Raw genomic sequence first — 24,404 nt, forward strand, 5'->3', positions numbered from 1 at the left:
ATGTAGTGGGCATTCCATAAATGGTGAGTGAATGAATGTTATCCCAGTTTTAGAGCCTACATCCATTCTGGATATAGGGGAATATTCGAATGTAGACCCTAAAGCTGAAACTGGAATGCTGTGTTATTAGCAAGTTCTGTGCCCCTTTTTCTCGCTGGTTACGGAGCAGCTGCCTGCTGTGTTTCCTGGTGATCACGCATGTGATCACCAATCATGTATCATGTGCTACATTTGATCTCTTGTTGACAATGTGTGATGACAAGGGCCATCATAGTATGGCTGCTTTGGTTCCAAGGTCATTTCTTTACCTTGGGTGAGTGTAAGCGGGTTTTACACTTTAAGATGCTAGCTTATGGAAACTGGTGACTCATGTTTATTATGCATGTTCTGGGGCATTTATCACCGTCTGACTTCTGTAATCCCAGGTTCTCTTTGGACCAAATGCCACATGTGTGTGTATGGATGTATACCGAGCAAATTTAATGGCAGTGGGCAGCCTTTGGCTGAGTCTTGACTCTTCCCTTTATTGCTGCAAAATTGTAATTTCTAAGTCCTCTTAGACCATTTTGCTTTTTCACTTCACAAGGAAAGATTTATTTTAAAAGTGTACAGATTACCATTAATTTGGAAATTTTTAATAGGTTAACCAGTCTTTCCTACTACATTTAGCTTAAAGTTTCCTTCCTGTTTTCTTTCTCTGGCTTTTTAATGCCTGAAAGTCATTCTGGAGGGAAGAACAAACAAAGAAACAAAGATGTGGTTTGAGGAGCTGTGTTTGTGAAGTTTGTTTTTGGGGGATGATGTTGTTAGAAGGACAGATTAAGAGACTCTCTTGCAGTTTCTTTTTACTACTTTTGAGATGAGATTAGACAGAGTAGTGAGACCACAGGCCTCTGCCCTCCCTCCTTTTTGCCCGAAGCACTTAGTACAGTGTCAGTTCAGTCACTCAGTTGTGTCCATGTCCATCGAGTCGGTGATGCCATCCAACCATCTCATCCTCTGTCTTCCCCTTCTCCTCCTGCCTTCAATCTTTCCCAGCATCAGGGTCTTTTCCAGTGAGTTAATTCTTCACATCAGGTGGCCAAAGTATTGGAATTTCAGCTTCAAATAAGTCCTTCCAATGAATACTCAGGACTGATTTCCTTTAGGATGGACTGGTTGGATCTCCTTGCAGTCCAAGGGCCTCTCAAACGTCTTCTCCAACACCACAGTTCAAAAGCATCAATTCTTTGGCGCTCAGCTTTCTTTGTTGTCTAACTCTCATATCCGTACATGGTTACTGGAAAAACCATACCTTTGACTAGACGGATCTTTGTTGGCAAAGTAATGCCTCTGCTTGTTAATATGCTGTCTAGGTGGGTCATCACTTTTCTTTCAAGGAGCAAGAGTCTTTTAATTTCATGGCTGCAGTGTTTTTGGAGCCTCAAACAATACAGTCTGTCACTGTTTCTCATCTTTTTGCCATGAAGTGATGGGACCAAATGCCATGATCTTAGCTTTCTGAATGTTCAGTTTTAATCCAACTTTTTCACTCTCATCTTTCACTTTTATCAAGAGGCTCTTTAGTTCTTCTTCACTTTCTGCCATAAGGGTGGTGTTATCTGCATATCTGAGGTTATTGATATTTCTCCTGGCAATCTTGATTCTAGCTTGTGCTTCATCCAGTCCAGCATTTCCCATAATGTACTCTGCATATAAGTTAAATAAATAGGGTGACGTACTTCTTTCCCGGTTTGGAACCAGTCTGTTGTTCCATGTGCAGTTATAACTGTTGATTCTTGACCTGCATACACATTTCGCAGGAGGCAGGTAAGGTGGTCAGGTATTCCCATCTGTTGACGAATTTTGCATGGTTTGTTGTGGTCCATAGTCAAAGGCTTTGGCATAGTCAATAAAGCAGAAGTAGATGTTTTTCTGGAACTCTCTTGCTTTTTCGATGATCCAATGGATGTTGGAGAGACCTTTGTCAGATAAGTGTAAGGCCTAAAATTAAGGCCTAGTATTATATATTGCCTTGACATTGGAGAAAACTGGGAAAGCCTCTCATGGCTCAACTCCTAAGTCTCCTTCCAAAAGTGCTCCTGTGGGTAGGGTCTCCTTGCCAAATAACCCTCCAGAACCCCAGCCAGCTGATATCCTGTTTTTTGTCCTGTGAAACCTGGAGCAAAGAAACCTCTACAGACCTTGGGGAGAATAAATGGGTGGTGGTGTGAGTTGTTTGTGATAACTTGTTATGGCAGCAATAGAAACCTGATGCAGGTGTTTATGGTTGTGTGTGTTTTCCTCTGTTTTACCTTATTTGAAAAATCCAGGGAGAGTCAAACCTTTTTGTTTAACATGATTGGCAAGAAACAATCTCCCCACCTAATGTTTCCATTTTGTAGGAAGCAGCTTTATCTAGGGGAGAAGGTCTGCTCTGTGTCCAACACATAGCTGAGCATTTGGATTGATTTTTACTCTATTTGAATGAATCAGTGTTTCCCTGGGAACCATTTATTTTTTAACACCAAAGCCACATCTTTAGTCATTGTGGACTCCAAAAGCAGTTCACTGATTAGGACCTCTTCTTCAAATACCTTGCGTTAAAAGTAAGTTTTTCTAGACCTTTAAAAATTAAGACGTGCTAAGAGCGGGATGATGAACATGTGGTATAAGTTGCTACCCGTTTATATTGATGTCTATGTGTGTTAGTCGCTGGCTCGTGTCCGACTCTCTGCGACCCTATGGACTGTAGCCCGCCAGGCTCCTCTGTCTGTGGGATTCTCCAGGCAAGAATACTGGAGTGGGTTGCCATTCCCTTCTCCATGGGATCTTCCTGACCCAGGGATCGAACCCGGGGTTCCTGCATTGCAGGCAGACGCTTTACCATCTGAGCTACCAGGGAAGCCCTTTATATTGATGGCTAGCATATATATTTGTCAAATATGTAAGATGAGGCAGAAGGCTTCTTTTTCTTTCAGTGATTATATTTCACAAAGGTGATGGGTAATCAAATTTATTTATACTGATTACCTTTTGAAAAAGTAGGAAAATTTGAAACAGCTTTGTAAGTGGCAAATCGTGAGGATTATGTATACATGAATAGTTAAGTATTGTGATAAAATCTGTAATAAAATGATTATGATACTCATTTAGGATAAATGATTTTTATTATATGTAAATAGGAATAAAAGGTACAGGGATTATATAAAATATTATAATAGCTATTTATAATTACTGGTGCTGTTACATGGCAGAGTGAGCATTTCTGCCCTCGTGGAGGGGCAGGAAAAGGGGTGCTGGGCAAAGAGGTTCTCTGAGGCTCCTTTTGTGGTTTGTTATTACTGACCGAGGGTAACCAAGAGAGAGTGAATGTTTTCACTGGACAAACACAAGAGTGCTAGGAATAAAGTGGTTCAGGTTGGACCAGCTCCTACCTCCATGCTGTGAGAGTTGCCCCTTCGTCATCCAGGAACATGATAAAATGCAAACTGTGGAAACTGGTTAGCTTGGCCCTTGGAACCACCACCATTTGGCAAGAAGAGAGGAGTAAAGGTTCCACCTTGCTCACTGCCCTGACTTAACAGGCGCTGGAATGCCTTTGACTGTGTCCCTCTGTGGGAACTCTGGGTGCTTCTGCCCGCTTTGTACTTGGTTTGTTCCTCCTCTGCTCTTCCTCCAGATGAGACAAATTTGTTTCTTTTTCTTTCAGTGATTTTATTTCACAAAGGTGAGATTTAAGGGACGGCCTCTCGACAGGGCCCCAAATTCTCCCGTTACTGTCTAAAAGTCTGTCCTCCAAAGATTCATTTGAATTAATAAGCAAGTATCCTAGACTGGCTAATGATACTTATTAAGAATGACCTTCACACCTTAATGATAATCATCACTAGCATGTGTTGCATACTTAGTGTGAGCTAGGGGCTATTATAAAGAGTTTGCGTGACGTAATTGATTTAACCCTTCCAGCAAGCCCGTGAAGAAGGTTCAGAAAGATGTCCAGTGCTTGCATGCATGCTAAGTCTCTCCAGTCATGTCCGACTCTTTGTGATTCTCTGGAGTGTAGCCCACTAGTCTCCTCTGTCCATGGAACTCTCCAGGCAAGAACACTGAAGTTGGTAGCCATGCTCTCCTCCAGGGGATCTTCCCAACCCAGGGATCAGACCCATGTCTCCTGAGTTGGCAGGCAGGTTCTTTACCACTGGGCTTCCCTGCTAGCTCAGTTGGTAAAGAATCTGCCTGCAGTGCGGGAGACCCCAGATCGATTCCTGGGTCGGGAAGATCCTCTGGAGAAACGATAGGCTACCCACTCCAGTACTCACGCTTCCCTTAGTGGCTCAGCTGGTAAAGAATCCACCTGCAGTGCGGGGGACCTGGGTTCGATCCCTGGGTTGGGAAGATTTCCTGGAGAAGGGAAAGGCTACTTACTCCAGTGTTCTGGCCTGGAGGATTCCGTGGACTGTATAGTCCAGAGAGTCATAAAGAGTCAGACACGACTGAGTGAGTCTCACGATTCTTTTCCACTAGTGCAACCTGGGAAGCCCCAAGATGTCCAGTCACTGGTTGCGAGTGATGTGTTGCTGAATGAAGGGAGAGAGGACGGAATCCAAATGGGTCTGCTCTGGGACTTGTATATACCCTCACTCACTGAAATGGGCCTCCTCCCCTGGATACTTAATGAGGATTTGAGTAGATTGCTTTCTTCCCTACTCCTGACAGAGACACTTGTCAGGGATGGGACTGGAAATGAACAGAGAAGATTTTAGGGAGAGACATGTTTCTAGTGGAGTTGCTGTGGGGATGCTGGAAAGAGATTTGGGCGGCATTCTCTGCAGCCAAAAACAGTAAGAAGCTCACTCATTATCATCTTGATGTTACTGATCTTATAACCAACACGAGAATTCAACTAAGAACCCAGCATGTACTGTTTCTCTTCTCTGCTTCTCTCCAAACACTGACATCATTTCTCTTTTAATGTTCTAGCAGCAGAAAATTCTTACGTATGTTTGTATGTATATATCATAAATCAAATGTTTTACTTATTATTTAAATGTAATTTAAAAAATAACATTTTGCAAATATTCTTGAAGAGAAGGCCAATGAAATACAACTAATTTCTGCAATTACTCTTTTTTTCCTCACACCAGTATTGGCTGGATCCTGCAAAAACCCTGTCTGAACACAAAGAACTGATCAACAGTAGGTATTTGATTTTAATTTTGTTGAAATTTGAAAATGATGTAATGTCCATGATTAAATGAGTGCAGAAATGGCTTTAAGACCACAGGTGTGAATATTAGCACCTCAGTGCTAGAATATGGAAATGGGTGTTTATACATTGCTTTGTCTTTGCAGACTCTGATTAGGTTTGTGTGGATAGGGACTCTGAGCAGATGTGAGTATTGAATTTGGCTTTTGGGGGCACCTGACCTGGACTTCTGTCTGTCACTTTTCCATTGTTTTTGAAATTTCACCTTCAGACAGGAAAAGCAGAGAGGCAATGATTTGAAAGGCAAGTGGGCATTGGATATATTAAAGTGCTTGAGTTTATTGTGTTAAAGAGTGGGATTGCCCTTCACATTATTTACTGGCTCAATAATTAAGGAGTGCCCTCATAACCTGAAAGATTGCTGTGAGTTCAGAAAGGATCCATCTATTTTGGTTTTGACTTTATCAATATGAATCCTACTAATTGACTCAGAAATCTAATTAATGTTATATTCATTAACATTAATTTTTATGACTCAAATTTTTACTTATGAATGTACACATGCCCACACACTTGCAGCCCTTAAGTATGTAGAAGAGTAGTTATTTTAAAATCATATTTATTATTAAAATTATTAGTAAAATGTATAACATAAGATGTACCAAGTTAACCATTTTGGAGTGTACAGTTCAGCAGTGCTAAATACACTGATAGTGGTTTGCAGCCATCACCACTAACCATCTCTGAAACTTTTTTGTCTTCCCAAACTGAAACCATATCATTAAACTATTTTGCTGAATTATTGCTGATAAGACCTAGAGGATTCTTCTGGCCTTTCTTACTCCATTCTGAGTCTGCACTTTTCCTGTGTGTTGACTCATTCCTTGGGGTAAAATGGGTCACATGGTGCCCTGTGGACCCCACGGGCAGGAACAGAGCTGTGCCTCTGGAAGGAATTGGGAAATAAGAACTGCAAAATTGTCAGGAACTCAGGACGTACCATTTTTATGAACATCAGCATCATTTTTGTTTCTCTCTGTGGTCTAGCTCTTTTTGCCCCTCCGTGTCTGTGGTGGAAAGCTCCACAGTTTCCAAGTTATAGCTCTAGCCACAAGCAGAGGCGAACTGGCTGTCTCTGAATTGCAACTCCAAACTCTTGGGAGGGTGTTTGGCCAGTTTGCATTAGTAGCTCACTTCAGTTCACTCAGCTGTGTCTAGGCTTTTCCAAGGTCAGTACAAACACAGCTGGTAGGGGGCCAGCATTCTGGATGAGAATGGGCAATAGGTTTCAGAGATGGGGCTGGTGGCCTATGAGATGACAAAGCACCCTCAAAATATATACCTTAGACATCAAGTTCTGCCCCCTCAGCCTACTCAAGAGTAAGTCCTAATCAGAAAGGGTTTGCGCCCGCTCCAGGGTTCCTGCCTGGGGAGTCCTAGGGGCAATGGAGCCTGGTGGGCTGCCATCCATGGGGTCGCACAGAGTCAGACTCGACTGAACGACTTAGCATGTGTGCATGCATTGGAGGAGGAAATGGCACCCGCTCCAGGGTTCCTGCCTGGGGAGCTCAAGGACGGAGGAACCTGGTGGGCTGCCGTCTATGGGGTCGCACAGAGTCGGACACAACTGAAGCGACTTAGCAGCAGCTGTATACAATTGAATAACACATAATTTTTTATTTTCTAAGATAGTTTGATAATTAATGAAGGAGAATGCCTCTCACATCTCCAGCAGATAAGTCAGAAGTAATATCTCTAAAAATGATAGAATATTTGCTAGTTACCAGAATTCTTATTGGTAGGTTTTGATTTAGATATCCTGAGCTAAAAGGAGGCTATTATCATTAAAGGCCTTAAAATCAGTCTTCACAGAAGGTAGATTAGAGGTAGATAGAAGCCAGTTTTTGGCTTCTATTTTGCTAGAGTAAAACATTATTAACCTACTTTATGTAAATGATTTCTTAAAGATAGACCTGGAAAGACATAGATCAAGATAATAATCTAGGAATGACATAGATCAAGATAATAATCTAGGAATTTGCTTCATTGGCACCTGATTTTTATAGTCAGTTTCAGATTAAGAAGCTGAAAAATACCTGAGTACACATATCCTTGCTCCAGAATTTCCATTTCTTTAGCCTTCAGTTGATCTACAAAATGGTGATGTATGTATGAAGTATTTAATTTGTTTACTCTGAAGGTGTATGATTTTTTTCCCTGAGAGCCTGTATGCAATAGTTGCCAGCAAGCACTAAACTCTGCTACTGCTGCTGCTAAGTCACTTCAGTCGTGTCTGACTCTGTGCGAACCCATAGACGGCAGCCCACCAGGCTCCCCCGTCCCTGGGATTCTCCAGGCAAGAACACTTGGAGTGGGTTGCCAATTTCCTTCTCCAGTGCATGAAAATGAAAAGTGAAAGTGAAGTCGCTCAGTCGTGTCCAACTCTTAGCGACCCCATGGACTGCAGCCTACCAGGCTCCTCCGTTCATGGGAGTTTCCAGGCAAGAGTGCTGGAGTGGGGTGCCATTGCCTTCTCCTCACTAAACTCTAGGTAATTGCAAATGTGTTTCTCACTTTTGGGATCTTGAGTGAGTTGCTTTACCTCCTTGGAGCTTTTCCTGCCTTGCATATGTTACCAGATGCTTGCTGGGAATCAAATGTTAAGGAAACATTTTTGAACATTATCAGATACAATCAAATAGTAACTTGTGTATTTGGATGTGAGACATTTTATATGTAAGTGGGTAAAGGAGGGCTGATTTGGGCCAAAAGTCCTTAGAGAAAATTAGTACAAACTGAATGTTTTTTACTATATGTTTTTTAAACTTCTGCTTAACTGCTTATCACCAAACACATTTGAACTGGCTAGGCTTGGTCAATAGTGTGGAATCTGTCATGTTCCGGGGAATAAAAGCAGCTCTAGAGTCTGGACAAGGCCTTCTTCCCTTTGTACACCATCTCAGCAGCATCTGTGCTCCTCCCATCCCCAGATATGTGAACCCTTGTGGCCTGCAGGCACAGGCAGACCCATCTGCTCAGTAACACAGAGCTTGATTGACACAGACAGATTAGCAGAGGATGGACTTCCTAGCTCTTCTGAATGTTTAATAATCGGTGCCTCCTTGACATCTGTGTTCAGGGGTGAAGTTATATTTGTCAGAAATAAAAACACAGTGATAAGTAAACATAGAAATTGAACATATGGAATCAACTCTAGTGATAAATTATAACAAAGTTTCTTTTAAACTTTAGTTTCTATAAAAGCGCCAACATAAGGAGGGCCTTATACAGGAAGGCATAGGCTAGGGGAGAGAGGTAGGGTGCTAGCTGGTTGTCCTCTGTGTACCATAGCATGTGAGTGTCATGATAATAATAAATGATAACATCACCTGTATATTACAAACGTATTATGACCTTGTTACCTGTTGTTCTATGTGACTTCCCCTCCCTGGCTTCTAAATTTGTGACTTTATTTACTTAGTTAAAAATGAAAATACACTGTATGTCTGTTATACCGTGTCAGAGACTGCTCACTTAAACAGTTGCACAGTACCATGTATATGTCCTGTGCTTGGCTTAGATAGTCTACCTGCTATGTATGTATGTATGTTAGTCGCTCAGTCGTGTCTGACTCTTTGCGACCCCATGAACTGTAGTCCACCAGGCTCCTCTGTCCATGGGATTCTCCAGGCAAGAATACTGGAGTGGGTTGCCATTTCCTTCTCCAGGGAGTCTACCTGCTGCTGAGCATTTAAATTGTTTCTAGCTTTTTGCCGATTTTAGGGAGTACTTTTTGCAATAGTTAGTGGTAGGAGTGCAGTGAATTTGGGGGTGCATACATCTCTTGGCGATCCTGATTTCATTTCCTTTGGATAAACACCTAGTAGTGGGATTGTTGGCTTATATGGTAGCTCTGGTTTTAACTTTCTGAGGAACTTCCATACTGTTTTCCCTAATGGTTCCATTAATTTATGTCCCTGCCAACAGTGTACAGAGTTCCTCTTTCTTTACATCATCACCAGCACTTTTGTCTTTTTGACAGTAGCCATTCTCATAGGCGTCCATTCTTATAGGTGTGAGGTTAATGTCCTGATATGGTTTTGATTTGCATTTTTCTGATGATTAGCGACGTGGAATATCTTTTCTTGTATTGAATATCTTTGGCCATTTGAACGTCTTCTTTGGAAAAATATTTATTTAGTTTCCATATTTTAATTGGGTTATTTGTCTTTTGCTGTTAAGTTGTGTGACTTCCTCATATATTTTGTATTAACCCCTTATCCAGTATATGGTTTGCAAATATTTTTGATGAGTGTAATTTTTAATAGTTGTGTTATACTACACTACCACTTTGGCAAATTTATAATGTGAAATTTAATTTTTATTTCTTATTTTAGCTGGACCTCCATATACTTTGTATTTTGGTATTAAATTCTATGCTGAAGATCCGTGTAAACTTAAAGAAGAAATAACCAGGTATAGTACTGACTTTGCTTTTGACCAGTACATGTATGGCATATACAAAAGGCTTTATTTAAAACAAATTGGAGTCAAATGTTGGGATGGTGTCTGCATGTGTTTTTTAAGCGTTTCCTGTGAGGGTTAAATTTAAACTCGTGTTGCATGAGGCAGTTCAGCGTCTGATGGTAGATGTGCTTGTACAATGACATGGACCTGGGTGACTTGATAATAGATTCTACATCTGCTGTGATGGGATATTTCTGTATCATTACTGTGAAGGATATAGTCAGCCTTTGTAGTTACGTAAAAGTAGCCGTCAGTTCAGTTCAGTTCAGTCACTCAGTCGTGTCCAGTTCTTTGTGACCCCATGAATCACAGCACGCCAGGCCTCCCTGTCCATCACCAACTCCTGGAGTTTACTCAAACTCATGTCCATCAAGTCGGTGATGCCATTCAGCCATCTCATCATCTGTCGTCCCCTTCTCCTCCTGCCCCCAATCCCTCCCAGCATCAGGGTCTTTTCCAATGAGTCAACTCTTCGCATGAGGTGGCCAAAGTACTGGAGTTTCAGCTTCAGCATCAGTCCTTCCAATGAACACCCAATGAATGTGTAAATGGAAGATATAAATATATTTTAAAATTTATTGAAGTATAGTTGAATAACAATGTTGTGTTATTTTCTGCTGTTCAGAAAAGTTGATTCAGTTATTATTATTGTTGCTCACTCAGTCGTGTCCGACTCTTTTTGGCCTCATGGGCTGTAGCCCATCAGGCTCCTCTGTCCATGGGATTTCCCAGGCAAGAATACTGGAGGGGGGGGTGCTATTTTCTCCTCCAGGGGATCTTCCCAACCCAGGGATTGAATCCACATCTCTTACGTCTCCTGCATTGGCAAGCTGGTTATTTACCAGCTATATATCACTAGCGTCACCTGGGAAGCCATGATTCAATGATACATATACGTTTATATTCTTTTTCATATTCTTCTCACATAGTTTACTACAGGATATTGAATATGGTTCCCTGTGCTGTCCCTGTGTGCTAAACAATGAGTTGGGCCTTACTGTTTATCCATACTGTAATATACATAATAGTTTGCGTCTGCTAATCCCAAACCCCCAATCCAACCCTCTCTGCCCTTCTTCGCCCTTGGCAACCACAGTCTGTTTTCTATGTCTGGGAGTCTGTTTCTGGTTTGTGTTAAATTCGTTTATGTAGGGATGATATTTTGATGCTGAGCTTGCATATGTAAATATAAACTTGAAGAGCTGCTTACTTCTCTTTAATTGTTGTAACTTAAATATTAGCTGTTCGGAGATTTCACTCATCTCTATAGAAAATGAAAAGATAACTGCTTTTAGTATTAAGGGAGAGAGAAAACCCAGTATTTTATAATGCATTACTTTACCTTTGTCACTTACTGTCTCATTTCAGTTCAGGCAGAGTTTCTGATTGGTATTGATGATATTGTTAAGACCGTCTATGCCAGCATTTGAAAGTGGCTAATGAGGAGCAGACAGTAGTGCTCTGTTTGCACTTATTCCACTAGTGAGCTGCCTATGTGCATTCGTGTGTGCTCAGTCTTTTCACCTGAGTGACTCTTTGTGGTCTCGTGGACTGTAGCCCGCCAGATTTCTCTGCCCATGGGATTTTCCAGGCAGGAATACTGCAGTGGGTTGCTGTGACCTCCTCCAGGGGACCTTCCCGACACAGGACTCGGACTTGCATCTCCTGCATTGCAGGCGAACTCTTTACCCGCGGAGCCACCTGGGAAGCCTGACCTGCCTCCATGTGGTAGCAAAAACAGAAATGTTTTCCCTGACTTACCTTTAAATGGTCACTTTTCCTAATGAACCCATCCGTGCCTTGAGTAGAACCCAATGTGTTGTTCAAAGAACTGGAAATCATGCCTTTGGTAAGGAAGACAGTCTGTGGTTTTGCTTCTGTTCCATCCTTTTCTCTTCTTCCTTAGAAGTCCTATTCCTCAGACGTCCTTTTGTCTTGATTTGTCTCACTCTCTCAGAAAAGAGAGAAGGTCAGCTATGGGACCTCTGCTGTTCTGCTCTGAAGCACTGTAACTAGGCCTCTTTGTAGAACTGTGTTGACATCTGCTTTCTAGTCTTCCATCGCTACATTGTTAATGAGTGCTTGGAAAAGCAGGACTGCTCTAGGCTTTCTCTGAGCAAACCTCTATGGGAGAAGGGACACTGCTGAGGTGAGGTTCAGGTGAGGGTCCTATTTACACTAGAGTTTCATGAATAGTCTTTGCAGTCAAGAGTGATTTCTAAGTTGAGGTTTATGGGGAACCTGAGTCCAAGTGATATAGAAGCACGTTTGTATCTGTAAGTGATTAGGGACTTCCAGGGCACAACATTTTATGAAAATACAAGGGAAGTTCTTCATTTTGATGTTATCAGTAACTTCTCTGTGCCTCCGTTTCCTCACTTATAATATTGGAACTGTACCTGTCTCATACTTTCTTGGTGGCTCAGAGATAAAGAATCCGCCTGCCAATGCAGTAGACTCGTGTTCAATCCCTGGGTGGGGAAGATCCCCTGGAAAAGGAAATGGCAACCCACTCCAGTATTCTTGCCTGGGAAATCCCATGAATAGAGGAGCCTGTTGGGCTAAGGTCCAAGGGGTCGCAAGACTCTGCCATGACTTAGCATCTAAACCACTACTTCTACCGCCTGTCTTGTAAGGTTTTTATAAGCATTAAATGGAACAATGTATTGAAGCTCTTTTAAGTTGGTTGTGTTGGCTCACAGTTCAGTGGGTGATAAATGCTAGCACTACTCTTTTGTTCTCTCTTTTCTCTGCCAGTTCAGTTAGTTACATGTTAAGTGAGGGTTACAGTCCAAAAGAGTGCTTGATTTAGTGTTAAGGGAGAAAAAGAGTCGTGTTTTCTAATAATGGATTACTTCATATCTGTTCACCAAATACTGGTGATGTGCAGAAATTTCCTTCCAGAATCTTCTAATGGTTCATTAGCAGACTACATGGATTTGTTTGTAATGTACAACCCCACAATATATTGAATGCAACCTTTTTTCTCTCAAGTTTTAGACCAGATCACATAAAGAACCAGATGATATAGTTAGCTTACAGTTAGTGGCCATGATCTATGATAATTTGTTTTTATTGTGCAAAAACATACAATCAAATTTAGGTAAGTTAAGTATGCATTTAATGTGCGACTATTATATACTCACTCTTGTTTAGTTACTAAGTCACCTCTGACTATTTGCGACCCTATGGACTGTGGCCCACAGGCTCCTCTGTCCATGGGGTTCTCCAGGCAAGAATACTGGAATAGGTTGCCATTTCCTTCTCCAATATACTCCCTCTTAGTATATCCTAAAGATAAAATCACTGATTTGCATGAATATGCTAACTTAAATGGTTAGGCGTAATAGACCTTTAAAAGGGAGTCAATTACACGAGATAATTTTGGCAAAACCAAAAAGGAAACCAAAAGACAAAATCCCCCAACATAAGCTACTAAAGGTAAAGCATACTTGGGTCTGCATTTTCACCTTGAATTTTTATCTTCACTTCTTTGGAAAATTGTTTCAACCTACTCTGTATTGGCTGTTAGGTTTTTTAATTTTTGTTTCTTCACTTTCTCTCTTGTTTCTTTTTTTAAAAATTAAATTTAATTTTAAAAACTGGAAGTGTAGTTGATTTAGTGTTTCAGGTGTATGGTGAAGTGGTTCATTTATACATACATACATACATATGTGTGTGTATATATATGTGAGTGTATATATATATATATATATGGGCTTCAGACAGTAAAGCGTCTGTCTGCAATTCGGGAGACCCAGGTTCTATCCTTGGGTTGGGAAGGTCCCCTGGAGAAGGAAATGGCAACCCACTCTAGTACTCTTGCCTGGAAAATTCCACGTACTGAGGAGCCTGGTAGGCTACAGTCCATGGGGTCGCAAAGAGCGGGACACGACTGAGCGACTTCACTTCACTTCATGTATATATATATTCTTTTTCAGACTCTTTTCTGTTAGAGATTATTGCAAGGTACTGAACATAGTTCCCTCTGCTATACAGTAGGTCTTTGTTGTTTATTTCTCTTATATATATAGTTTGCAATTTGTATATGAAAAATAGCTATAGTAAACACACTTTTACTTGTTCTTTATATATATAGTTCTTTCGAAAAATCACACAATTTCATACATATTGTTACAGACCTCTTTCATCATCTAACCCATTTGTTATACTCCTGCCCTTGTGGATGGCCATCCAGCTTGTTTCATTTTAAAATTATAGGTAGTACTGCATTAAGTACATAAATGATTATGTTAGACAAAGTATTCCAGAAGGATATTATATATAGAGGGAAATTTTTTTTTAGGTGAATGAGATATATTAAAAAATAAGGTTCCAGACTATGAAAAATATAGTTAATAGAATCACTTCAACTTGGAGTACTTACTGTTTGCTCTAAGATGTTTTCTGGTATTAAATGAAGTTGGGGGATTCTGAGGTCATATATCCTACCCTCCATTTTTATAAAAAGTTCCTGAAATGTCAGCCAGCTTCTTCTTAAACATTTTTAGGAGAGGAAACCTTACTGCTTCACAAAGCAGTAGAAAGTTCAATAAGAAATAAAAGATCTCTGGAACTTCTGTCATCAGCACTAGGTATTCTTGCTAGGTTTATGCAAAATAGATCTAAACTCTTTTTGTCTTTTTCTGTTCTTTAAATACTTTGTGTCCTCAGGGCATCTGTTAAACTTACTTTCAATTCTGATTCAAAATATTATAACAAACTTCCATGTATTATATATCCTTCATAACTCTGTTTTCTGCAGATTTTATCAGCATAATGCACATATTTGTTAAGAAGGCAGGCTTTGGAGTCAGGTTGGGTTTTGCAGCCTTACTCTGCTATTCACTGGTTGTGTTATCTTGAGAAGATTACATAACCTTTTAAAGTCTCAGTTTTCTCGTCTGTAAAATGGCATTATTGTATTTTTTCTAAAAGATAATAGGAAGAATATATTAGATATTACAAGCAAACTTGGGGGTGTGTGTGTTCATTCACTCAAGTTGTGTCTGACTCTTTGTGACCTCATGGACAGTAGCCCGCCAGGCTCCTCTGTCCATGGATTTTTCAGGCAAGAATACTGGAGGGAATTTCCATTTCCTGTTCCAGGGGCAAAATATCAATAACCTCAGATATGCGGATGACACCACCGTTATGGCAGAAACTGAAGAGGAACTAAAGAGCCTCTTAATCAAAGTGAAAGAGGAGAATGAAAGGCTGGCTTAAAACTCAACATTCAAAAAACTAAGATCATGGTGTCCGGTCCCATCACTTCATGGCAAATAGATGGGGAAACAACAGAAAGAGTGAGAGGCTTTATTTTCTTGTGTTCTAAAATCACTGCAGATGGTGACTGCAGCCATGAAATTAAAAGATGCTTGCTCCTTAGAAGAAGAGCTATGACCAACCTAGTCAGCATATTAAAAAGCAGAGACATTACTTTGCCAACAAAGGTCCATTTAGTCAAAGCTTATGGTTTTACCAATAGTCATGTATGGATGTGAGGGTTGGCCCATGAAGAAAGCTGAGCACCGAAGAATTGATGCTTTTGAACTGTGGTGTTGGAGAAGACTCTTGCGAGTCCCTTGGACTGCAAGGAGATCCAACCAGTCCATCCTAAAGGAAATCAGTCCTGAATATTCATTGGAAGGATTGATGCTGAAGCTGAAACTCTAATACTTTGGCCACCTGCTCTGAAGAACTCCTTAGAAAAGCCCCTGATGCTGGGAAAGATTGAAGGCAGGAGCAGAAGGGGATGACAGAGGATAAGATGGTTGAATGGCATCACTGACTCAATAGGCATGAGTTTGAGTAATCTCTGGGAGTTGGTGATGGGTAGGGAGGCCTGGTGTGCTGCAGTCCATCGGATCGCAAAGAGTCGGACACAACTGAGCGACTGAACTGAGCTGAACTGATTCCAGGGGATCTTCCTGACCTAGTGATCGAACCTATGTCTCTTGAGTCTCCTCCATTAGTAGGTAGATTCTTTTACCACTGCGCCACCTGTGTAAAAATGTGTTTAGTAGATGGTAAGGGTAGATAAAATGAATTATCTTATGTTTGTAAATTACTGATTAAAAAATTAGGGAGGAGGACTTCCCTGGTGGCACAGTGAATAAGAACCTGCCTGCCAGTGCAGGGAGCAAAGGTTCCATTCCTGGTCTGGGAAGATTCCATTAGCTGCAGGGCAGCTACGCCCATGCGCCACTGCTGCGGAGCCCGCATGCCGCTAGGGCCCTCGAGCCACCACCTGAGCTCACCTGCCTAGAGCCTGTGCTGAGCAGTGAGAGAAACCATTGCAATAGAAACCCTCACACTGGAACCAAGAGTAATCCCTACTTGCTGGAACTGGAGAAAGCCCACACACAGCAATGAAGACCCAGTGCATGCCCCCCCCCACCCCCCCACAAGTTAGGGAGGAAAACACCATCTTGGAGCCCTGAAGATAGGTCTTCCAGGTTAAGTCAATCCATTAATCAGAACATCCTACTACTGTCCTCTAGCTTGCATTTCTTGAATTTGTACATAAACACAGGATTCACTCACTGATTCACCCTCCATTGAGTAATATGTGGAGCATTGTTGTCCAGTGCACTGAGGACCAATGAAATTTAGTAGTGACCAAGAGAGAGCTGTGGTTTCAGTCCTCTGGAGAGAAAAGACAGAGAATGAGTGAGTAAATGAGTCTGCCTGTTGCGTTGCTGGCAAACCTTGTGGCTTCCCCCTGTGGCTCAGTGGTGAAGGATCCGCCTTCAATGCAGGAGACTCAGGAGATGTGGGCTCGATCCCTGGTTGGGGAAGATCCCCTGGAGAAGGAAATCTCAGCCCCCTCTGGTATTCTTAACTGGAAAATCCCATTGACAGACTAGCCTGGTGGGTTACAGTTCATAGGGTCACAAAGAGTCAGGACACGACTGAGACACTGATCTTGTTGCCATTGAAATTTTAACTCTTCCTAAAAAAGAGAATCATGTTAGTTCCAAATAACTTGTTCATGATGAATACTTGCTCATGATGAACAGCTTCTAAAAATAAGTGTGTGTTTTTTTAACATTTTATTGTGCTTTGTTAGAGATTGACATTAAGCTTGTCAGCGTATTATTATTATTATATCTGGTAATCAATATTCTTCTCTTTGTGAAGGTTAGTGTGTTTTAGCTTCTTTATGGGCTGAGTGACCTTCAGTTTAACATTCACTTCCGGGGTCCCTGTCTCCTTCTAAGTGAAGATAATGGTTCTCAACACATTAGATTTGAGGCATGGATCACATTCCAGTATGGATGCAGAAGAAATTTGTGACCTTTAAAAGACTATCCAAATATAAGGTGATATTACAACTCTTTGCTCTTGTATTTTTATCATCAGTTTTAAGCTGCAAAAATGTTATTCCGAGTCTTTGCCATATTCCCTTGATAGTCAGTGGGCGAGCCTCCTGTCTTTCTTTTTCTTACGCCGTGCATGCTGTTTCCCCCTCCCCCTCATGTTTACTATTATGTTGTTATTTAGACATTCCCCTCTGTCCAGCACTTTGTTTTATCCAGAATGATTAGGCTTCTCTGCTGGATTCAGAGAACAGTCCTCCTGTGAAGGCAGGCATACCTCTTCTCTCAGGTTTCTCAGTGTCACGTTCAGCTGGCACCAGAAATCAAGCTTCTGCTTGTCCCCACATCTTTCAGTTTACTCAGCAGGGTCTGAAGTCATGGGAAAGTATGCTTCAAGCTGCACTGGTATTCTTCAAACATTCTTGGTTGTCTTTGGCCCCAGAAATCTCAGAACCTCCTATTTGGACTCCTGAAAGAATGGTTTCTCTCTGCCTCTTCTTTAAGCAAGTCTCCTTTGTGTGGTCTCATCCCTGACACTTGCTGAATCATCTGTGGTCCTTAGCAACTTGTACATCTGGGGTGTCAAGTCAGCTCTTTTCTATGAACATCACATAAACAGAAAACGGTGATGCCAATATTTCAGGTCCTTCTCTTGTGTTGTACTGGTTGTAGTCTTGTGATGAGGGAGGTTGGGGTGAAAGATGGAGGACCCCCCACTCCTGGGGCTCTTAATCTCACTGGGGTGACAGTGCATATACACAAGTGAAGTGAAGTGAAGTCACTCAGTCGGGTCTGACTCTCTGTGACCCCATGGACTACCAGTCTCCTCAGCCCATGGAATTTTCCAGGCAAGAGTACTGGAGTGGGTTGCCATTTCTTCTCCATATGCACTAGTACAGTGGTTTATATTAAAAGATAACAAGTAAATGCTTTATGCAGACTCTGCTTTGTACCAGAATATGTTCTGGATCAGCATTTTTTTCCAGTAAGGGTATAATATAACTCGGGTCATCATATAATTTTCTGTTCAAACCCTAACACTAGGAGCATGATGAGAAAAGTTCTTAATAATGGAGAATGTATAACAGGTTTAAGCTAAAACTGTCCTAGGCAAATTGGGATTTATCTGGTTAAAACCAGAGATAAACAAGGACTCAAGCATCTAATCATAACCTTAATCAGAATGATGCAGGAGGGAAGACCTAGCAACTCTAAATCTGTAATTTTAATAAAGGAAGTGAAGTGAAAGAGAAAGTCAGTGTCTGACTCTTTGTGACCCTATGGACTATACAGTCAACGGAATTCCCCAGGCCAGAATACGGAGTGGGTAGCCTTTTCCTTCTCCAGGGGATCTTCCCAACCCCAGGGATCGAACCCAGGTTTCCCGCATTGCAGGCAGATACTTTATTTATTTATTTTTTCCATTTATTTTTATTAGTTGGAGGCTAATTACTTTACAATACTGTAGTGGTTTTTGCCATACATTGACATGAATCAGCCATGGATTTACATGTGTTCCCCAACCTGATCCCCCCTCCCGCCTCCCTCCCCATCCCATCCCTCTGGGTCATCCCAGTGCACCAGCCCCGAGCACTTGTCTCATGCATCCAACCTGGGCTGGTGGTCTGTTTCACCCTTGATAGTGTACTTGTTTCAATGCTGTTCTCTCAGAACATCCCACCCTCGCTTTCTCCCACAGAGTCTTGCAAGGAGATACTTTAAATAAAATGATATATTATATTGTACACTGAGTCTCATAAATGGACAAAATTAGTTATGTATAATTAAAAATAAGCCTTGAGATAAGAAAGTGTTTAGATATAAAAATATGATTTTGCTGTGTCATAGGTTTGTCTTATATGAAACTAATATGATGCTTCCTATGATAGAGATTAATGAAATTATTAGGTAAAAATAGTTTACTTGTCCTCTTTGATTTTAGTGAATTTTTAAAAAATGAAATGCTTAAAGATCTCCAGTATCAAAAAAAAAAAGAAAAGATCTCCAGTATCTTCAAAAAGCAAGCTATCTAGGGAAGTTTGAATAGATATCCTTTTTTTTTCTTTTTTTTCATGAATTTCTCAGAGACAACAAAGGATGTTAATTTGTCCCCATTTTCATCCATCTGTCTTTCTGTTCATTGTTACACCCATCAAGTCAACAGGTATTTACTGAGTACTTGTTGTGTGCTGAGCCTGAGATACTGGGAATATAGTCATCGGTGGGATGTGGTATCTTCCCCTTTGTACCTGCTTGTTTTTCTCTCTGTTTCAGCTCTTTGTTTTCTCATCTCTCTGGTTCTCTTTCCATTTCTCTCTGAAGCAAAGTCTATATAGGCCCCTCAATTTATTTGGGGCCTATTGAACAGCAAAAGATTTTTGCTGTTCAATCAAATGTTGTAAAAGTCTTAGTACAGCAAGACAAATATGCGTCTATGACCCATTTACTAAAAAAAAATACACCTCGGGAAAAGAGATTCCAAGTTAGCAATTGAGGAAGGGAGTAAAGCTAACACAAGTTTCCAGTAATCTGTAGTAATTCTGGTTAAATGTCTCTATATTTGTGCATTTCAGTTCTGCTAATGTTACTTTACTCTGCTTTTCTCCTCTTCAAGAGGAACCCAGATGATTATAACAAAGTGGATTTAATGTCCAAGATGAGCATTCAGGGAATGGAAAGTGTTTAAGTAGGGCTGGAAAAGTGATTGCAAGCTAGGGAGTCGGGGTAGCCATTGGTAATGGCAAGAGATGTGGCTCAAGAAGTAAGCAAAAGTCTTACAAGCTATCTTAGGGAACTTGAACTTTATCCTGAAGGCATAGGAAGTCTCTTAAGGTTTGTTTGTTTTGTTTTATTTGTTTTTTTTTTTTTTTAAATCAAGGTAGTGACATTATCCCATTTACTTCTTGGAAAGGTTGTTTGTAAGAGAGATAAGTATGATTTGTGACAGGGCTGTGAAAGTTCTAGAAATCTCCTGGTTAGTTACCCAGACTAGGAGATGGTGAAAAGTGTATAGACTCCAAACAGCAGATTTTGTGATTGAATGTGGGTGCCATGCGTTACACATTGCTTTGGGTTTCCGTTACTTGCGTGTCTTGAGGACTGTGGTGACATTAACTGAGCAGTGGGGAAACTGCAGGGTGTTAAGCAGGTCTTCACTCAAGGCTTTGGGTACAAATTGGAACAAATCCTTTACAGTCATGCAGTGGAAGTGAGAAATAGATTCGAATCCCTTGAAGATAGAGTGCCTGATAGAATGCCTGATAGGCAGAGTGCCTGAAGAACTATGGACGGAGGGTCGTGATATTGTACAGGAGACAGGGATCAAGACCATCCCCAAGCAAAAAAAAATGCAGAAAGGCAAAATGGTTGTCTGAGGAGGCCTTACAGAGAGCTGTGGAAAGAGAAATGAAAGGCAAAGGAGAAAAGGAAAGATATGCCCATTTGAATGCCGAGTTCCAAAGAATAGCCAGGAGAGATAAGAAAGCCTTCCTCAGTGATCAATGCAAAGAAATAGAGGAAAACAACAGAATGGGAAAGACTAGAGATCTCTTTAAGAAAATTAGAGATACCAAGGACATTTCATGACCAGATGGGCTCAATAAAGGACAGAAATGGTATAAACCTAACAGAAGCAGAAGATATTAAGAAGAGGTGGCAAGAATACACAGAAGAACTGTATAAAACAGATCTTCACGACCCAGATAATCACAATGGTGTGATCACTCACCTAGAGCCAGACATCCTGGAATGTGAAGTCAAGGGGGCCTTAGAAAGCATCACTACAAACAAAGCTAGTGGATGTGATGGAATTCCAGTTAAGCTATTTCAAATCCTGAAAGATGATGCTGTGAAAGTGCTGCACTCAATATGCCAGCAAATTTGGAAAATTCAGCAGTGGCCACAAGACTGGAAAAGGTCAGTTTTCATTCCAATTCCAAAGAAAGGCAATGCCAAAGAATGCTTAAACTACTGCACAATTGCACTCATCTCACATGCTAGTAAAATAATGCTCAAAATTCCCTAAGCTAGGCTTCAACAATACATGAACCATAAACTTCAGTTGTTCAAGCTGGATTTAGAAAAGGCAGAGAAACCAGAGGTCAAATTGCCAACATCCACTGGATCATTGAAAAAGCAAGGGAGTTCCAGAAAAATATCCACTTCTGCTTTCTTGACTATGCAAAGCCTTTGGCTGTGTGGATCACAACAAACTGTGGAAAATTCTTAAAGAGATTGGAATACCAGACCACCTGACCTGCCTTCTGAAAAATCTGTATGCAGGTCAGGAAGCAACAGTTAGAGCTGAACATGGAACAACAGACTGGTTCCAAATAGGAAAAGGAGCACGTCAAGGCTGTATATTGTCACCCTGCTTATTTAACTTATATGCAGAGTACATCATGAGAAACACTGGGCTGGATGAAGCACAAGCTGGAATCAAAATTGCTGGGAGAGAAATCAATAACCTCAGATATGCAGATGACACCACCCTTACACAAGCTGGGAGCTGACTGTGGCTCAGATCATGAACTCTTTATTCAAATTCAGACTTAAATTGAAGAAAGTAGGGAAAACCACTACACCATTCAGGTATGACCTAAATCAAATCCCTTACAATTATACAGTGTAAGTGACAAATAGATTCAAAGCTGTATACTGTCACCCTGCTTATTTAAGTTATATGCAGAGTACATCATGAGAAATGCTGGACTGAATGAAATATCAATAACCTCAGATATGCAGATGACACCATCCTTATGGCAGAAAGTGAAGAACTAAAGAGCCTCTTGATGAAAGTGAAAGAGAAGAGTGAAAAAATTGGCCTAAAACTCAACATTCAGAAAACTAAGATCGTGGCATCTGGTCCCATCATCTCATGGCAAATAGATGTGGAAACAGTGACAGACTTTATTTTCTTGGGCTCCAAAATCACTGAAGATGATGACTGCAGCCATGAAATTAAAAGACTGTTGCTCCTTGGAAAAAAAGTTATGGCCAACCTAGACAGCATATTAGAAAGCAGAGACATTACTTTGCCAACAAGGATCCATCTAGAGAAAGAAAGCTATGGTGTTTCTAGTAGTAGTGTATGGATGTGAGAGTTGGACTATAAAGAAAGCTGAGTGCTGAAGAATTGATGCTCTTGAACTGTGGTGTTGGAGAAGACTCTTCGAGAGTCCCTTGGACTGCAAGGAGATCCAACTAGTCCATCTTAAAGGAAATCATTCCTGAATACTCATTGAAAGGACTGATGCTGAAGCTAAAACTCCCAATACTTTGGCCACCTGATGCAAAGAGCTGACTCATTTGAAAAGACCCTCCCTGATGCTGGGAAAGATTGAAGGCAGGAGGAGAAGGGGATGACAGAGGATGAGATGGTCAGATGGCATCACCGACCCAATGGACATGAGTTTGAGTAAACTCCGGGAGTTGGTGATAGACAGGGAGGCGTGGTGTGCAGCAGTCCATGGGGGTGCAAAGAGTCGAACATGACTGAGCAACTGAACTGAACTTCTAGAAATTATCAGAGTAACATTTAAAATTCTCTTACTGAAAACTTTGTTGTGAGCATTTGGTAAAGAAATATTTACAAAAAAAAAAAAAAAAAACTAAAAAAATTAAAAAAAGAGAAACAAACACACACACACACAAAAAGAAATACTTACCACAGCTGACCTTTATAGTTAATTTCCTGTGCTTTCTCCCTGTCTTTCCCAATGACAGCAAGAATCACCTTGCAGAGAAAGAGAGATCACCAAAAACAGCCTAAAGTGAGAGAGAGAGAGAGTGCTGGTGACCGAGGATGGCATTGATATTCTTCGTTGTATTGGTTCATAAACCTTTCGCCTCCGTCACCCACTGGCAGAAAGCCTGAATGGAAGGAGAAGGGGAAAACCTTAGCTTACGGTTGCATAACATCCTGATTTGGAGAGTTCTGGGGTCATAATTGCTACTGGGTTCCAGTTCTAGTTCTGCTACATAACTAATTGTGAGATCTTGGACAGATTTTTTTTCATCTCTTTGTTAACTTGTTCATCTGCAAAATGGAGATAATAATGGTACTAACCTATTTTAAAGTCTTCAGTTATTATATGTGGCATTGTTATTATAAATAGTTTTCTTTCAGCAGATGGAATGAGCAGAGCCTCAGGTAATGGGCAGCATCTTAATAAATGTGAGGACTAATGGAATTGTAATGATGTTTCTGTCCTGTATCCATGATTTTAGACTCATTAGGGAACACATGGCATATTGAGTGGGTCCTTGTAATATGTTCATTCTAAGGAGAACATGTCATAGTGGTAGCAGCAGTGGCAGTGAGGGGAATGGTAAGAATAGCTTGTGTGTAGCATCCATATCCACCTGATGAGGTATAGATGCTTCTTGGTCTCACTTTTACCATTGAGGAGCCTGGCTGTTACATGAAATAGCCACTCAAGACAAACAGCTAGTGAGTCCTGGACCTGGGGTGCAATCCAGCTGGTTGAACTTGAGACCCTTTGCTCCTTAGTCACTACCCTGATTGCCTCTGCAGTGTGTTTAAATAGTCCCTGCTCCCTCAGCAGCCCCCTCACAAAAGAGCAAAAATTGGCTACATTTTCATTAAAGGTGACAGGTTTCAGAGTCTGAACCTTCAGATCACAGTAGTGGAAGAGATCATTAATCTCTCTTTTCTGTTTCTCTTTTAGGTATCAGTTTTTCTTGCAGGTGAAGCAAGATGTCCTTCAAGGTCGACTGCCCTGCCCCATTAACACTGCTGCTCAACTGGGAGCGTATGCCATCCAGGGTAGGTTTCATTTAAGCAGACTTGCTTCAGAGGTCTTGAGAAGGATGTTTGAATTTTTCTTTTTAAGCAAGTTTATAAACTAGATGACATTTTGCTAAAATTCCAGCTTTAATCAGCATGCCTTCAGAAGAGGTAAAAATGAAACTGGTTGCATATCCCTGATAGTAGGTCCCATGGAGTTTTAGTCATAGGAGTGGCATTGATTCTTGAGTCAGTGGAGAGTCTGAAAATCTGTGCTATTCTACATTCTGCCCAAGTTGATCAATCCCTCATAGCTGCTGTGTCTCAGAGATCCCATTGATTCCGAGCAGCTGCTGTGAAGACTCCACAGGGGCAGGTGCCATCACCAGTTTAGTGTGCTGCCCACAGTCAACACCCATTGTCCATTAGCTCTTGGCATCAATGTGGCCGGCATATTGAGGGGGCAGCTCCAGGTTGCTTTGTCATTTTGGAGGCTGAAGCTGAGGCCGTCTGCTATTTATAATTACTGAGCCCCTTCAAGGAATCAAGCTAGGTATGGGGTGATGAGACACTATGTTCCTTGCCCGTGTAGGTCTTGCAGACCAGAAATAGTCTAGAA

General features: G+C 41.1%; 1 protein-coding gene across 7 annotated transcripts in view; it reads left to right on the forward strand.

The window, feature by feature from the left end:
* The window catches only part of EPB41L4A (erythrocyte membrane protein band 4.1 like 4A), a 261,537-nt gene that overhangs the window by 132,478 nt on the left and 104,655 nt on the right, over window positions 1-24,404 (forward strand). For all 7 annotated transcript variants that reach the window (XM_065941619.1, XM_065941623.1, XM_065941620.1 and 4 more), the window contains exons 3-5: window positions 5,127-5,178; window positions 9,586-9,664; window positions 23,727-23,824. In XM_065941619.1, coding sequence (XP_065797691.1) covers window positions 5,127-5,178; window positions 9,586-9,664; window positions 23,727-23,824 — 229 coding nt within the window. The remainder of the gene's footprint in view (window positions 1-5,126; window positions 5,179-9,585; window positions 9,665-23,726; window positions 23,825-24,404) is intronic.

The sequence above is a fragment of the Muntiacus reevesi genome, chromosome 7 (assembly GCF_963930625.1).
Source record: "Muntiacus reevesi chromosome 7, mMunRee1.1, whole genome shotgun sequence".
Lineage (NCBI taxonomy): Eukaryota > Metazoa > Chordata > Mammalia > Artiodactyla > Cervidae > Muntiacus > Muntiacus reevesi.